The sequence below is a fragment of the Zootoca vivipara genome, chromosome 16 (genome assembly GCF_965207765.1).
Source record: "Zootoca vivipara chromosome 16, rZooViv2.hap1.1, whole genome shotgun sequence".
Classification (NCBI taxonomy): Eukaryota; Metazoa; Chordata; class Lepidosauria; order Squamata; family Lacertidae; genus Zootoca; species Zootoca vivipara.
The window spans coordinates 15,040,206-15,057,162 of record NC_142599.1 but is presented as its reverse complement, the minus strand read 5'-3'; the positions used below and the strand labels follow the sequence as shown (position 1 = coordinate 15,057,162).

At 47.1% G+C, this 16,957-nt stretch overlaps 1 protein-coding gene across 1 annotated transcript; it reads right to left on the bottom strand.

The window, feature by feature from the left end:
- Positions 1-783: 783 nt before the first annotated feature.
- On the bottom strand, positions 784-16,312 carry LOC118076039 (solute carrier family 2, facilitated glucose transporter member 11-like). Its single transcript, XM_088659910.1, has 12 exons — positions 16,286-16,312; positions 15,344-15,442; positions 13,294-13,454; positions 12,945-13,069; positions 11,017-11,146; positions 9,037-9,185; positions 6,641-6,828; positions 5,432-5,542; positions 4,177-4,278; positions 3,338-3,413; positions 2,585-2,712; positions 784-1,256 (listed from the first exon to the last, which is right to left on the bottom strand). Exons 1-12 carry the CDS (start codon positions 16,310-16,312, stop codon positions 1,047-1,049), a joined length of 1,506 nt encoding a protein of 501 aa, XP_088516036.1. The 3' UTR covers positions 784-1,046.
- Positions 16,313-16,957: the final 645 nt, after the last annotated feature.

Here is a 16,957-nt window from a genome sequence, read left to right as displayed (position 1 = left end):
CCCTCCCCATCAATCCCAAGAATTCAGCCTTTACAGTATTTTGATGTGTTTCGAACTGGAAAAACTACCCCAAGTATGAAAACGATGCCTTTGTTCCACCTGCATTGCTAAAAATCGCCAGGTAACAGTTCCTTAATTCATGCAGTTGACTCTGCTCATGGAAAACTCAGCAATGTTGCTTGCAGCAAACAAAATGCCCCCCCCCCCTCATGGTAAAGCAAGAACAGAATTAACAACTCCAGATAGAATCTGCCTGCAGAGGTTTCGTCAAATAAGGGCTAACCCTGGACTCCAGGCATGCCTTAAAAGCCTCTTTGCAGCAATGCATGGATTTTTAAAGAATGCAAATTGTGCTAGGGCTGGGGCTGGGATCAGAGCAGGCAGGCAGGGAGGAATTTAACCCTTTCCCCCCTCTGTTTTGATTTCTTTACTTATTCATTTCAACAAAATTTATAGACCACATGATTCTGGCAAAAAACCCATTTACAATAAATATCAAAGCTAGCATTAGAAACACTGGAAAACATTGGAAGATAATTAAAAATAACAGAAATATAGAGATCAAAACATGTCAACATCAATGTGTCGGAATAGCCTTGCCTAAACAAAAGGATAGGCTTAGTTTTGAGAAGAATTCATTTTCCGAAGCTGGAATTTGCTTTCTTTTCTTTTCTTTTCAAGAGGGGGACTCTCACTGGCACCAATGGGAGAATCCCCCTTTCCCAATGCCATAGCTGTCAAGTTCTCCCCCCTTTTTTTTAAGGGGAATTCCCTTATGCTGAATAGGCTTCCTCGTGAGAAAAGGGAAAACTTGACAGCTATGCTCAATGCAAATGCTACGGAAGAGTATTCAGAAGCACAGCTGGAGAAGGAAGCCTTCTGTTCCCTCTCAAGGCCTGGTTCACCTTCCGCCCAGCAGCTGATTCAAGTGGTATTCGGAAACACCAGCCTGCTAAGAGTTTACTCTCCCCCTCCTGTTGGGTCCGATGGCCCACCCACTTCATCCAAACATCAGCTGCCATCTTCCCTTTGCCCTCCCTGATCAATCACAACTTGGTACAGAAACTGTGGTCGGTGGAGGCAATCTTTCGCTGAGCGGTGAAAGCCATTCTCTTCCCCAGACGCATCCTTTTGAATTCTTCGGTGATCTCGCTGATGGACCTTCCCTTTGTCTCTGGCAGGTACCTGTAGATGAAGCTCCCCACCACGAGGAGCACAACGAAGAAGAGGAGGAAGCAGAAGTGGCCGAGGACCTCCTGGAGAAAGGAAAACCAGTCATATGGGAGGTGCTCCCACGGGCATTTCAGAGTAAACTCAATAGAGACCTCCTAGAAAGGTGTTATGAGAAAAACAGCTCCTTTTCCCTTTTGCATAGCTGCCAAGTCTCCCGTATTCCCCGGAAACCCCCGTTTTCCCAGCTGTCCCCAGGCCGAAAAAACGGATTTTTTTGTTTTCCCCCGGTTTATTCTGGTGCGGCGGCCTTTTTGGAACTGGGCGGAGCATGCTCAGAAGCGACTTTTGATGCTGCTTTGCCCAGTTCCAAAATGGCTGCAGCGCGACTTCTGGTGCGACGGCCATTTTGGAACAGGGCAGAGCAGCATCAAAAGTCGCTTCTGAGCATGCTCCGCCCAGTTCCAAAATGGCGACAGCGCTACTTCCGGTCTGCTACTTCCGGTCCAGTCCCTTATTTCTCAGGCCGGAACTTGGCAGGTATGCTTATGGGGTGTTCCGGAGCGCGTATAGAGTCCTTAAGTGGGTTCCCTATCAGTAGGAGAAAACAACAGAGGCCAGCCAGAGTATATTGAGAAGCAAAGTGGCTTTAAAGAATATTTGAAAAAATTTTATTGAAAAGCCAGAACTTTGATCAGATAAAGGAAAGCTCTGTAACTAGTATAAGGAGAATATAGAAGATGAATTATGCAATACCATTTATTATATATAGTAATGAAGGATAGAATGATAAGAATGATAAGAAATATATGAAGTTAACAATATGCAAGGTAAATTAATGGAGATTAAAAGATATTACGGTTTATGTGATTGGAAGTCTCTCACATTAGGTGGGGGTAGAGTGGTGGGGGGATAAGATAATGTGTAGGTCTGTATAATTTGTACTGGGTGTCTATAATGTAGTTAGGTGTCTGTCTTTTATTGTGAATATGTGTGTATGATTGAGTGTATGTAATATTGTCCAATTTTCTAATAAAATTTAATTATTAAACAAGAGAGAGAGAGAAGTAAAGCGGCTAGTAAGCCTGATCTTTATTCAAGGAACTGTTGCGACAGGGTCCCCACTCACCACACACAGGAAGGAGGAGAACCCTGAACAAGAACAGCTCCTGAAGTGGAACAAGGAGAAGCTTTGCGGCTGACTGAGCCTGTCAGGGTTTAATTTGGCTCAGGGCATGGGGATTTGCATGAAAAGCAAGGGAGACCCAAGGCAGGTCGGTCACACACACACACACACACACACACACACTGGCTGGGTGCACTGGGAAAATAAGCAAGGGGGATTGGCTATTTTGTGTGCTGCTTCAGGCAGCCAAATGCCTTGGGCAGACGTCGGGCAAAGGGATCCACTCACCACAAGAAATGGAAATGTCATCCCGACCACGAAGAGGCCCACCCAGCTGACCATTCCCACGACGGTCAATGCCGATGGCCTTACTGACTGGCCAAAAATCTCCATTATAACCGCAAAGAGGGCACCAGCTGAAAGAGGAAATATGGAGGGTCTTTTGCAATTCTGATTTCTCTGTGGAGTTTGCTGTCACAAAACTCAGACTAGATGCCACTGGCAGAAACTGTTCCGAGACCATATAACACTGGCCCCCAAAGACCTACATTGGCTCCCAGTATGTTTCCGAGCACAATTCAAAGTGTTGGTGCTGACCTTTAAAGCCCCAAACGGCCTCGGCCCAGTATACCTGAAGGAGCGTCTCCACCCCCATCGTTCAGCCCAGACACTGAGGTCCAGCTCTGAGGGCCTTCTGGCAGTTCCCTCACTGCGAGAAGCCAAGGTACAGGGAACCAGGCAGAGGGCCTTCTTGGTGGTGGCGCCCGCCCTGTGGAACGCCCTCCCATCAGATGTCAAGGAAATAAACAACTACTGTATCTGACTTTCAGAAGACATCTGAAAGCAGTCCTGTTTAGGGAAGTTTTTAATGTTTGATCTTTTATCACTATTTATTTATTTATATTATTATTATTCTGTTGGGAGCCACCAAGAGTGGCTGGGGAAACCCAGCCAGGTGGGCGGGGTATAAAGAATAAATTATTATAATTATTATTCCAGCTCCACCCCACCCTCTGCGAGCCCTGTTCCAGGTTTACTCACATGGGCCAAGACCATAGGAAAGGGTGAACAAGAATATGAGGGCGATGCTGCCAATGGAAATCCAGGGGAACTGGCTCTGGGAGGCAAGAAGGAAGGAAGGGAAGCCTTGTTAAAACAATTGCGAGCGCATGGGATTCTTCCAAAGAATGTGTTTTCTCTCTCTCTCTCTCTCGCCCACTATGCTGCGATGTCTTTTGCTATCCAAATGGCCCATGAATAAACGATAAATTGCAAGAACTCAGGCCAAAAGAGGATGGATTTCAAATAAATCTTCACAAGGTTTTATTGATGTGATGCGGAGTTTAAATGGGAATCAATCCCAATGTTGAAGGCAATTAAAGGTAAATTCCAGTAAAAATCAGGACAAGGCCCTGTTTCGACTATTCTTCATCAGCAAAGATTCACAGTGGTACACTTTGACCTGTGAATTTTTGCTGATGAAGAATAGTCGAAAGAGGGCCTTGTCCTGATTTTTACTGGAATTTACCTTTAATTGCCTTCAACATTGGGATTGATTCCCATTTAAACTCCGCATCACATCAATAAAACCTTGTGAAGATTTATTTGAAATCCATCCTCTTTTGGCCTGAGTTCTTGCAATTTATCGTTCATTTCTGGACTTACCCAAGAACTCCAATTTCTACTGCAATCCAAATGGTCCATGGGCACAAGAGATTCAGTAGCCATCACAATAGAAAATCAGAGAGTCGGAAGGGACACCAAGGCTCATCTAGTCTAACCCCCTGCAATGCAGGGATCTCAGCTAGCGAATCCCTGACAAATGGCCACCCCCAGAGGATCAGGAAGAGAGCTGGGAACCGAGGCTGGACTCTGCTCACCTGGAAAGAGAGGGCCAGGACGAGGAGCACCATCACCAGCCCCATCATTGCAAAGCCGCCCCACAGGAGAACCCTCCGGCCAAAGCGGTCAATGAGGCAGCTCTGTATGGTCAAAAAAAAAAAAGGGCAATCAGAACCCTATTTTGAAAGGACCCGAGACTACAGTCATACCTTGGAAGTTGAAGGGAATATGTTCTGGAAGTCCCTTCAACTTCCAAAATGCTTGGAAACCAAAGCACGGCTTCTGATGGATTGCAGGAAGCTCCTGCAGCCAATCAGAAGCTGCAGAAGCCGCACCAGATGTTTGGCCTCCGAAAATCGTTCAAATAGTGGAACACTCACTTCCGGCTTTCGATTTGTTTGGGAGCCAAAGCATTTGAGATCCAAGGTACGACTGTAGTTTATAGAAAGTGGATTTGTTGGGTGTTATCTTGGAGTGGATGTGCTGAATATTTTCTTCATATGGCTGACAGACGAAGAATCGGAAGTTCTTTCTTTTCTATTCCCCCCCTTCTTTCTTTTCTTTTCCCCCTTTTCCTTTCTCTCTTTCTCTCCTTTTCTGGTCTGCATTTTTATTTAGATTAGCTTTTTAGCTTTGATTTTTTTAAAGACATCTGATACTAATTTTTGTATTTCTGTTTTCTAAATTTTGATAAAATGGATTTGGAAAACAAAGAAAGGACATGAGGCAAAATTCACCTAGGGCTATGGAGAGAAAGGTGTTTGGGGAAAGTCTTTGCCCACTGCTCCCAGGCCAGCCCAGGTAAAAAGGTAAAGGTAAAGGACCCCTGAATAGTTAAGTCTAGTCAAAGGTGACTATGGGGTTCCGGTGCTCTTCTCGCTTTCAGGCCGAGGGAGCCGCCGTTTGTCCACAGACAGCATGACAAAACCGCTTCTGGTGCAACGGGACACCTTGATGGAAACCAGAGCACACGGAAATGCCATTTACCTTCCTGCTGCAGCGATACCTATTTATCTACTTGCACTGGTGTGCTTTCAAACTGCTAGGTTGGCAGGAGCTGAGACAGAGCAATGGGCGCTCACCCTGTCTCAGGGATTCGAACCACCAACCTTCCTATCAGCAAGCCAAGAGGCTCAGTGGTTTAGACCACAGCGCCACCTGCATCCAGCCCACGACCAGCTGACCACACACAAGCACCAGCTACTGAATCCGCCCTTCTTGCTCTCTCCAGCTCCTTCCCATTACAAAGGAGCTGGCTCTTCCGTTCCCACTTGCAATCCAGGCTGGACTTACGCATAGGATCGTACCAACAAACTCGCAACTGCCGACACCGACTGCTACGTAAGGGATGAGGCTTTCCTCAATTTTGGCTGTGCGGAAAACTTCGAAGGCGTAGAAGTAGATCTGGAAAATAAAAACAAAACAAGGTATGCCCAAGGGACTGGTGCAAAAAGTTTTCAGGGTGAGGGAAAGAGTTGAAGGTTAAAACCTCTTAGACGAAAGGGCCCCAGCACAAGCAGGCATTTTAAGGTCTCCCAACCTCAGGCGAGCTGAATTGCTGCAAGCCGCTTCTGTGTTGTTGTTTTTGTTGCAGTGCTGCTTTTACAAGCTGCTTTATGCCATTTTGTCTTTCAAAAGGGCAGTGGAAGCGAGAAGAAACCATGGCGCCCATCAAAACCTCTTGGGAATAGACAGAAGCGTGAGGGCAGTGGCACCAGGGGGTTGGGGCGGGGAGCTCCACTGTGGCTCTCTTTCGTCCTCCCTTCTCTTTTACTGATAGAACAGGCAGGAGTTGTTTTACGCTGCCATGTGCCTCAGAATAATTCTATAAAGTGTCGTAAGTCTGTCTGGACTCAGCTACACGCTGCAGATAAAACGTTTCAAAGGTGTTTTAAAGTGCAATGTACAAATGTGACACAAGATGGCGACAGTCACCTATGCCAAATTCAATGTCTTTTTCAAAATGTTTTTTAAAATCTGCATTTTCACAGTGTTTTTTTATATGTGTGTAGATTCCACCCGTCTCATATATATGTATACGCACACTACACACACACACACACACACAAATATGTTTTAATATGCCAAGTAAAGTGATGTGTTATGTTTAAACTCTAAGCAGAGAATCTTGCGCAGTCTTTTCTAGGAGAGAAAAAGAGAACTATTTTTTTAAAAGGGGCTCAAATGACCTGGGGGCAACTTCTGTGCATATAAATACCACTGAAAGACGGGCAGATCGATGGCTGATTTATGATGATTTAAATGTTCCCTTTAAACAGCACCTTGCAGGTGCCCTTTAGGAAATGGGTGGAGAATGTGCGTAAGTCTCACAATCAATGTATGGAAAGCCCCTGAGGGGGGAGGAGGAGGAGGAGGAGGAGAAGAAGAAAAAGGGGAGAAGAAAAAGGGGAGAAGAAAAGGGGGAGAAGGTGGGACACCCCCCCCCAGGAACAGTTTCCATTGCTTAGAGTTTCTCATGCTATTGAAATGATTCTACTCAACGGCACTCAAGCCAGAGAGGTTCAGGGTGAAGATCAGCAGGACACTGAGGCCCAACGGCCACCGCAAGGACTTCTCGCTCATCACTTCCAAGACACTCAGGTTCTTGGAGCTTCTCGCATCCTCCTTCTGCTTCACCATGTCCTCCAGCTCAGCTTGGTGATGCCCTTCGCCCCAGAGGAACTTCATGGCTTTGTGGGAGAGAGAGAGGGGGAGAAAGAGAGGGGGGGGAACAGGCCTTCAAAAACTGAGCTTCTCTGAACATTGGCTGAACCAAAAGATCAAAGTTTCAGTCATCACCAGAGAAGGCACCCAGGTGCATCCAAATTACTATCGCCCATTCAGAAGCTCGAAGGAGCTGTGGTGGACTTGTAAAAGGGTAAAGGAGTATTGGGAAATGATTCATAATGAATTGAAAAAATTGTTTTAAAGTGAAGGGAGATGTAACCCAATTCTGATTATAAGGGTTCATAAAGGAGGGTTCATATAGAAGTAACCCAATATATAGTTTGTATATTTCTGATCACTTCTGATCAGGCAATTCTGCTTGTGCAGCTCTGTGTAGCTGGCCCATAGCTGGGCCCCTTGAATTCCCTAAATACCTTTCCACTTTCTCCCTTAAGTGCTTCTTAGTGCCCTCTCCCCCAAAGTATGCTCTGCAGGTTATCAGCAGCAGAGAAGAACCAGGCAAGGCTGGTTTTATCAGAAGGAATCGAAGCTAGACTAATGGCCTCGTCAAGAGAGAAAGACGGAACGTCTCATCAGGGGATGCTACAGTACCACTCTGACGCACACAATTATGCCCGGCAGGAATTAAGACTCCGCTCCCAAGGCCATAGGAACTTGGTACCGGGTCAGCCAGACCCTTCTATGGAGCTTTACATTGTCAACATGTATGATAAAGATGCTGAGCAGAACAGAAAAATTTCAGGAACAGACTGGAAATAGAAGTTGCTGAATTGGAACTCATTACCAAGCTTAAAACCATGGAGCCCCCTGGGATGAATAAAGACATTGGATTCTTATCTCATTATGCATGATCAAGCTTTCTTTAGCGCCTCAGCCCTTGCTTTCCCCCCGCAGGACCAATTGCAGTCATCAGCAGTCGTTAACAGCCATCTACAGGTTTACCACTCCCATCAGCCCATCACCCATTCCCACCCACCCCCACCACCCTCTGTATATATATAAGGGACTGACTTCTGTTTCAACTGTATCTGAAGAAGTGTGCATGCACACGAAAGCTCATACCAAAATAAAAACCAAGTTGGTCTTTAAGGTGCTACTGAAGGAATTTTTTTATTTTGCTTCGACTCAGACCAACACGGCTACCTACCTGTAACTTGCCTGTATATGTAACCCTTGACCCTTTTACGTGCACCCACTTAGAGAGGTAGATTCCTAGGGAGGGGGGAGAGCACCCCAAAAAGTGTATAAAGCCCTCATTCAAAGTACTTGCTTGTGACTCGATTCACGCAGTGCCTTCTGCTAGCAGAAAATAAATTTCTTTCTCTGAGAGCAAACCTCAGACTCCTTTCTCCCTCTCACGTTTGACTCCTTTCTCCCTCTCACGGAAGCAACGCAGATGATCCCCAGCTAAAAAGCGGAAAAGGCTACAAACGTACTTTCCCCAAATAACCCAGAGTCCTTCCTGTTGGGGTTACAGGTAGGTAGCTGTGTTAGTCTTCCGTAGTCGAAACAAAATAAAAAAATTCCTTCCAGTAGCACCTTAGAGATCAGCTAAGTTTGTCATTGGTATGAGCTTTCGTGTGCATGCACACTTCTTCAGATACACTGAAACAGAAGTCACCAGACCCTTATATATAGTGGGAGGGTGGGGAGGGGTGTTACTCAGAAGGGTGGTGGGAATGGGTGATTGGCTGAGAGGTGTGGTAAACCTGTTTACAACTGTTAAGGACTGCAATTGGTCTTACAGGAAAAAGCAAGGGGTGAGGTGGCTAAAAAAGCTTTATCACAAGACAGAGAAACCAGTAGGAGAACACATAAAATCTCCCAGCACATTCTATATCAGATATCAAAGTAGCTGTCTTATTACAAAAGAATTTCAGAAATAGACTGGAAAGAGAAGTTGCTGAATTGCAACTTATTACCAAACTTAAAACCACGGGGAGGCCTGGTCTGAGCAGAGACATTGGGTTCTTATCTTATTATACATGATAAAGCTTTTTAGCCATCTTTTGCATGCAGAAGCCTCGGGTGCCACTGAGCTGTGTGTGGACGGAACTTTTGGATGAAAAATAGACAAACAGCTAGAAATTTTGTGCAAGTTACAGCAGGGGCTTCTGTTTTCCTCGCTGACTTTTTATTTGGGCACATCTCTTGTGCTCAGGCAATGCAGGCTAGAGGGCCACTTCCACTCCACCCAACTTGCTCATTACCTTTCAAGCAACCATCTTTGTCTCCCTTCTGGACCAACAGGTATGGAGGGGACTCGGGGAAGAAGGGCAGGAGAAGCAGCTGCAACAGGGCTGGGATTCCACACAAAGCCAGGAGCAGAGGCCACAGCGATTCTGTGCCAAAGAGATCTCTGGGGGCAACAGGCATAGAGAAAGCAGCCATTTAGGCATAGAGAAAGCAGTCCAAGGGAGGAGGGCAGGTGTTTAGAGGACCTGGGAACCCCTGATTTCCTTCTTTTTTAAAACAACAACAACAACAACAACACATCTAGTTGTTGTTGTTGTTAATTAAATTTGTATACCAGCCTATACTCGCAGGTCTCAGAGCGGTTACAACATAAAATACGTAATTAAAACAAAAACAAACCAATAAACCTGGCATATTTTAAAAGCACATGTCTAGACCTCACAACTGCAGAGACCAGTTTGATTTGTTATATTTCTGTGCTGCTTTTCATTCAAATGAATCGCTAAGCGGCTTACAAACAATAAATAATAACGGCATAATAGGACACCACAAATGCAGCACAAATCCTGTAGAACAATTAAGAAATTACCAGTTAGAAAAATCAGAGGCGTTGCCCCTGCCCGACCAACCCCCAGCACATTGCACAGCTGTGCTTGTCACAGAAACCAGTCTTTCCAACGTGTCTCTCTTTAAAAGAGGGGTAGGGAACCTCCAGCCCATGAGCCAATCTTGGCCCACTGGGCGTGGGGTCTAATTTGGCCCATGAGGTCATTATCCCCCAAACCACACCCACCAGTTGACATTACTGAGTGATGTCAGCTGCAGCGGAGAGTTGAACGCTGCTGGGTGCTGCTTTGCCAGCACATTCCCTACAGGGTATGGAGTGAGTTTCTGGCAAGCCTAAGGAATTGTATGTGGTTGTCCCTTGCCCCCCTTAAGCTTTCCTGGCATTACGCCACAACCTTGCTCCCAAGGAGAAGCATCAGGAGAAACCCCAAAGTGTCTTTGGCCCTGCAGACAGAAGGGGGCCAGCTGGCAAATCTCTCCTCCCCCTGGTTCAGAGTTAGAGAGGGAAGGAGGGCGTGGCACAAACAAGTATGAAAGGTGTGTAGCTGGCCTACCTCGCAAGGCTGTTGGGGATGACGCAATCATTACAGGTGAAACTCGGAAAATTAGAATATTGCCGAAAACTGCATTTATTTCAGTAATGCAACTTATTATTTTTTATTACAGGTAGGTAGCCGTGTTGGTCTGGATCGAAGTAAAATAAAAAAATTCCTTCAGTAGCACCTTAAAGACCAACTAAGTTTTTATTTTGGTATGAGCTTTCGTGTGCATGCACACTTCTTCAGATACAGTGAAATGGAAGTTTCCAGGGAACTTCCATTTCACTGTATCTGAAGAAGTGTGCATGCACACGAAAGCTCATACCAAAATAAAAACTTAGTTGGTCTTTAAGGTGCTACTGAAGGAATTTTTTTATATTATTTTTTATGTTTCTTTTAATTTTTACAAATGCTTTCTTTTGGAAATTCCACAGTAATAAAACAAATAGTTAAAATATTACAAAAATAAACATCACTATTACATTTCATTAATTACATTCCATTTATAATTGATCTGCCTAAAGACAAATAATTACAATTACAACAAATAAAGGCTTGACATATCTTGTTTTGCATGTCATGCATCTATCTCATATATTGGTTTCACCTTTTAAATTGAATTACTGAAATGAATGCACTTTTTGACGGTATTCTAATTTTCCGAGTTTCAGCACGAAATAGACACATAAACCATTAAAAATGACAAGATCAGTCCAAGTGGAAACAAGAAGAGAATATAACTGGTCAGCAAATTGAGGAAAACGTCTTGACAGATGAAGAACAACATTTCATCTGTTGTTTCTCAACCACGAAACGGATCCAAGTGGGAAGAAAAGGAGGGAAGGATAAACAAGCACGGTTGTCTGCCATGCCATCAGTTCGCCTTACCTTAAGCCCATAATTTGTCCCAAAGCTTTTCCTAGCGAAAAAAACACAGAGCAGGTGGCAGTAGCAAAACCTCTGAATTTCTTGGGTGCAATTTCTCCAAGGTACGGTCCATTGGTGTTCAGGGATATACCTTCAAGTGAGAAGGAAAAGGTACATTCCAGAAAGATTTAGTGATGTCTCTGAGATCGTACCACAATGTTCCACCACCCACAAAACCCACCACTTGGGAGCTGCCCGTGTCAGGCTGGGCCAAATGACTTGGAGGGGGAGCAAGTTGGGAGGGAAGCCCCCGCTGAGATGAGCCACCTGCAAGCTGCTAACAAGATACCCCCAGATCTCCAGATGACCTCCCACACTGGCTTTGTATTAAGGATCATGATGGGCAGTGCCGGATTACCAAATAGACAGAGTAGGAAGCAGCCTATGGGCCCCCAGGCCTTTTAGGGGCCCGGTGACAACAAATATTGATTTTATCTTGAAAGGAAATTACAGCAAAACATATTTGGAGATGGTTTGCGAGATTTCAACTGCCTAGGGACCTCCAAAGGGTTTAATCCGGCACTGATGATAGGACCTTGGCAGGCAAGACAGGCTAGAGTGTCCGGCAGACATCCTCCAGCTGGACCCAAGCCAGGGACCATCTTTCTCAGGCAGCCCAGAGGGACACCATAGCTGAGCATGTCAGAATTTGCTGAGAGCTCCAGCAGAACCAACAGGGAGACAACCCCCCACCCTGTGTTCCCAGTTCCCAGTATACATCATCTACCCAGTGGCCAAATCCATCTCTGTCTGAAAACTGGAACCAGGCTGAAATGGGTCTAGAAGAATGACATATTCCTCTCACAAGGCCTCCACCCCTTTCACGACCCTCTTGGATGGATGCCTTTATGTGTGAGTGAGCTCACACATCCCAAGATCTGGCCCACAAACTGAGATGGATCCAGGACCACATGAGAAGGACCTCCTTCTCTTCCTGCTGCTGCCACTAAGGGCCCATGGTTGGACTCTGCTCTCACTCTTGCATCCGAATCTGAGCTGCCTTATCTGCAAAGTGTGAAGCTAAACTGACCCATGGTAATTCATCCTTAGCCGCAGAGGGTCCTTGATGCGATGTCTGAACAGATACTACACTGCAGGGCTCTGTGCCAATGCAATGATGGTGGGCCAGTGAAATGCCTTTGCCTCCCTCACTGCCACAGTGGAGGCCAGCTCAAGACATTTTGCTGCCCGAGGCAAAGGACAAGATGGCGCCTTTCCCGAAAGCACACCATAGCTGCCAAGTCTCCCGTATTCTCTGGGAAACCCCCGTTTTTCTAGCTGTTCTCAGCTGAAAAAATGGATTTTTTTTTGTTTTTTCCTGGTTTATTCTGGCGCGGCGGCCATTTTGGAACTGGGCGGAGCATGCTCAGAAGTGACTTTTTATGCAGCTCTGCCCAGTTCCAAAATGGCTGCAGTGCGACTTCTAGCGCGACGGCCATTTTGGAACTGGGCAAAGCAGCATCAAAAGTCGCTTCTGAGCATGCTCCACCTAGTTCCAAAATGGCGGCAGAGCTACTTCCGGTCTGCTACTTCCGGTCCGGTCCCTTATTTCTCCCACTGGAACTTGGTAGGTATAAAGCACACACAGAAGCCAATTGGACTGGTATTTGAATTTTACTCCGACATGGGTGAAAGAACTGTGTCTTCCACCGCACTTGAGGACACTTGCAGTTCTGGCCACTCCCTGCACCTTGGCACCTGCTGCCTGAGGCAGCTACCTCATGCTAGGGCCGGCCCTGGCAGAGGCCCAAACTGGTGTTCTGGCCTGCTCTCGGTTGCGTTTGACCAGAGTTTCCCTCCGCGCTTAAACTAGCCACCATTGCCCCCGTTGCACTCATGCATTTGGCCCCACCCCACACTCAAAATGTCAGGGCCCAGGGGTCTCCTACCTGCAGTGAAGCCATAGAGGAAGCGACTTATCAGGATCATTTCGAAAGAGCCAGCCGTCCTACTGAAGCCGACCAGTAGGGCGGCGGCGATGGTGACAATGTCGGTGCACAGCAGCGTTTTCTTTCTGGAACGGACAACGTCCCAGAGTGAAGAAGAGGCTTCTGCCGCCCACCCCTTTGACCCCAACTGAAGAACCAAACCCCTGACTGACCTCTTGCCAAATGAAACACGGCAAATAAGGGATTCAAAGCACACGATTCACAAAATGATGCAGACAAGAGTGACATACTTTATTATTGCCCACGAAGGGGGGCCCCAGCAGGGCCTCCTGGTGAGGAAGGGGCTTACTTTCCATATTGGGTGGTCACATGCCCACTGGACAGGTTGCCCAGGATCCCACCCAGGCAGAAAATGGAGACCACCGCAGACCACAGGAAGGTGAGCGTTTCGTGGTGAAGGGCAGAGCCGTACCGCTTGACCCACGTCTGGTTGATAAATGTCTTGATGTACTGGGAAGGGAATAATAATAATAATAATAATAATAATAATAATTATAATAATAATAATTTAAAAATTAAAAAAGACACGAACTCCAGCACCCACCCACTGTGTATCTCTTATATTGAAAGCTCTTGGTAGTGTGTGTGTGTGTATGTATTTCTTGGTATACAAGATAGGATGCATCTCCACAGGCATATACCTCCATATGTGGTGGGAATGTCCTAAAATCCAACTCTTCTGGACATCAATCATACAAGAAATACGCAAAATAACCAGTGCTTTTTTTCTGGGGAGACGCAGGGGTACGCATACCCCTAAACATTTTGTGTATCTAAGTTTGGTCTCATTGAGGGGCAGTATTTCAACATGAGGTAGGAAAATGAGAGTACCCCTAAACAATTTTATACAAAAAAAGCACTGTAAATAACTAAGCAAGTACAAGAAATCACCCCAGAACTGGCCCTACTAAACATCTTACAAGACAATACTCCCCACTCACATCACAAAGAGCTCTTAACACACCTACTCTCAGCAAGCAGAAGCATCATAGCCAGACACTGATAGCATATTTTTTCAACACACTACATTATTTTCCGGAGAGCAACGCCTGCTCTGCCGTGCCTTGTTTACAAACCTTCATTTCCTCCCGTTGGTATGAAAGGAGATAAAACATTCTGTTATCCAGAAGGGCAGCTTAGTAGTAGGAGTGCTGTTAGAGTCAAAGACATTCGGTTTCCTTATCCTGTCCACGTGCTCCCATTTCTTTGGACATATCAAGGGCACCTCGACAGTATCAATGGTCCGGAGGTCATAATCCTCCTGGGAGGTTGAACGAGCAAGGCCCTCGCTAGGAGCACGAAGACTAAGTGGGGGTCAAACCCACACAGCAAATGCTCCAGAGCAGCTCTTTAGCCCCTCAGCCACAGGAGCCAGCCCACCACACATCATGGGCCCCTTGTCTTCCAGGCAGGAGCAGAGGGGTTGGTGGGGGAGAAGCCCTCATGTTTTTGCATGCTGGGACTGGGTGTTCCCAGCATAGCTGCCAACTCTCCCGCTTTCCCCGGGAAATCCCCGTTTTCCCAGCTGTTCCTAGCTGAAAAAATGGATTTTTTTGTTTTTCCCTGGTTTATTCTGGCACGACGGCCATTTTAGAACTGGGCGGAGCATGCTCAGAAGCGACTTTTGATGCTGCTCTGCCCAGTTCCAAAATGGCTGCAGTGTGACTTCTGGCGCGGCGGCCATTTTGGAACTGGGCAAAGCAGCAGCATTAAAAGTCACTTCTGAACATGCTCCGCCCAGTTCCAAAATGGCGGCAGCGTTACTTCCGGTCTGCTATTTCCGGCCCGGTCCCTTATTTCTCTGACAGCAACTTGGCAGGTATGGTTCCCAGTTTGGATTCAGTTTACAACCTTCTACCGGCTACAAAACTGGGGAAATCCCCCCAAACACACCTGAGCCAATCAGCAGGAGCCAATCAGCAGGAGCCAACCAGCTCTTTTGGCCCTTCCCCCTGGTGGCAACCCAATCCCTCCGCCATGCCTGTATCTCCACCTGAACCACCGCTGGCTAGAGATTATGATGCTGCCCGTTCTGACATTGTGGGCACCAAAAGGTCCCAGGCACAGCTGCCCCTCACCCACCCCTTGAAAATGGGGGCTAGCACCCTCAGGGGCAACCCCACCACCCATTTGTCAGGGGATAGCCCCACACCTGCAAAGACATCTTTCGTACGTGTAGAGAGCCCGTGAAGCCAAATAATCTACCTAAACACCACGAAGCTGTTCTCTCTCTCTCTTTTTTTTAATCAGCTGAGGCCACAGTCGGACGAGACCCCTCGAGGCTATCGTCAACCTGCATGTGAGAGGGAGAAGGCTCAACTACGATCCCCTTTGCTTACCTGAGAGGGATAGGTGATCACGGAGATCTGGAAGCCGATCAGTAAGGTCCCTCCCACCCCTACCACGAAGATCATTTGGAACACTCGCTGGTACCGAATCTGCCAAGAGAAAACACTGCCGTCTGGGCCATGTCCTTGCCTCCCCTCCGCAGCCACCATCCAAGAAATGGTGAGGACTGGTCCAGCACCTGATGCCCTATCATGAGGCAGGGAAGGAGTCAGGTGAGAGGGCAAGGAGGAGAACAGGAGAACCAGGTGTGACCCTGATGCCTCAGCCAGGTTTTATGAACCCACTTGAGAAGTGACTGACCGCCTGAGATGGGAAACAATTGTTCTCCCCTCCATGCTATTCATTTAAATCCAGGGGTCAGCAAACCTTTTCAGCAGGGGGCTGAAAATAACCCAGAGATGCATTTTAAGTAAAAGGACACATTCTACTCATGTAGAAACACCAGGCAGGCCCCCCAAATAACCCAGAGATGCATTTTAAATAAAAGGACACATTCTACTCATGTAAAAACACACTGATTCCTGGACCGTCCGTGGTCTGGATTTAGAAGGTGATTGGGCCAGATCCGGGCCTTACTTTGCCCAGCGGTATAGGAAGCCGCTGCATCACCCGGGGGTGGCAAATTGCTGTGCACCCGGGGGCGGAGCGTCGCTCGTAGTGCTCCCCCTGCGACTCCAATGCCGAGCCTCCAGCCTCCCGGCAGGCTGTTTACCTGGAGGCTCGGCTTGGGAGTCACGGGGGGAGGCGCCAAGTGGCTCCCTCCCAGAGTGGCACCCGGGGCGCCCTGCCCCCCATCGCACCCCCTTGCTACGCCCCTGAGTTTGCCTACCCATGATTTAAACTGAGACATCCCAGAGGTGGGGTCCTCAGCTAGGAGTAAATAAAGATTGCCGAGTCTCTTTCCTCAGCAGGCTGGTGTGCCTGATACTCACAAAGTCAGAGAGGACATGGGCTGCCATTTTATGCAGGAAAAGTTGTTGCTTTGTTCCCCGGTCGTTTGTCAGGTGAGCTGGGAGCTCTCTAGGCTTTCCTTGAGCAACAGCACAACGCAGGGCAGCGAGGTAGCAAGGAAGAGTGGGACTGCGGCCCAAGGTATTATTTCGAGGATTTCAGTGACTTATGACCCACCAGCAAGTTGTCCCTGGTTAACTATTCCAAGAAGGAACCGAGCCAGCCCTAAGTCATCGTGAAGTCAGCTTTCTCTTGGATTGACAGAGTGCCATGGCCTGATAACTGGGGCAGGACACGGAGGAATTCACCTTTGCCTTTCTTGCTGACATACGGACCAGGCCTCTGCTGCCCCATATCTGCCACATCGGGGGCTTATTTTGCAATAGGGAGAAGAGGACAAGCAGCAGATGTCACCACCTGCAGTTGTTCCTCCTGCTTGGAAGAGTAGCTTCCCCTCCAATGTTTCTCCAGTGAAAACAGGGACATCCTATTGAACCAAGGGTCAGCAAACTTTTTCAGCAGGGGGCCAGTCCACTATCCCTCAGACCTTGTGGGGGGTTGGACTATATTTTGGGGGAAAAAAGAATGAATTCCTATGCCCCACAAATAACCCAGAGATGCATTTGAAATAAAAGGACACATTCTACTCAGGT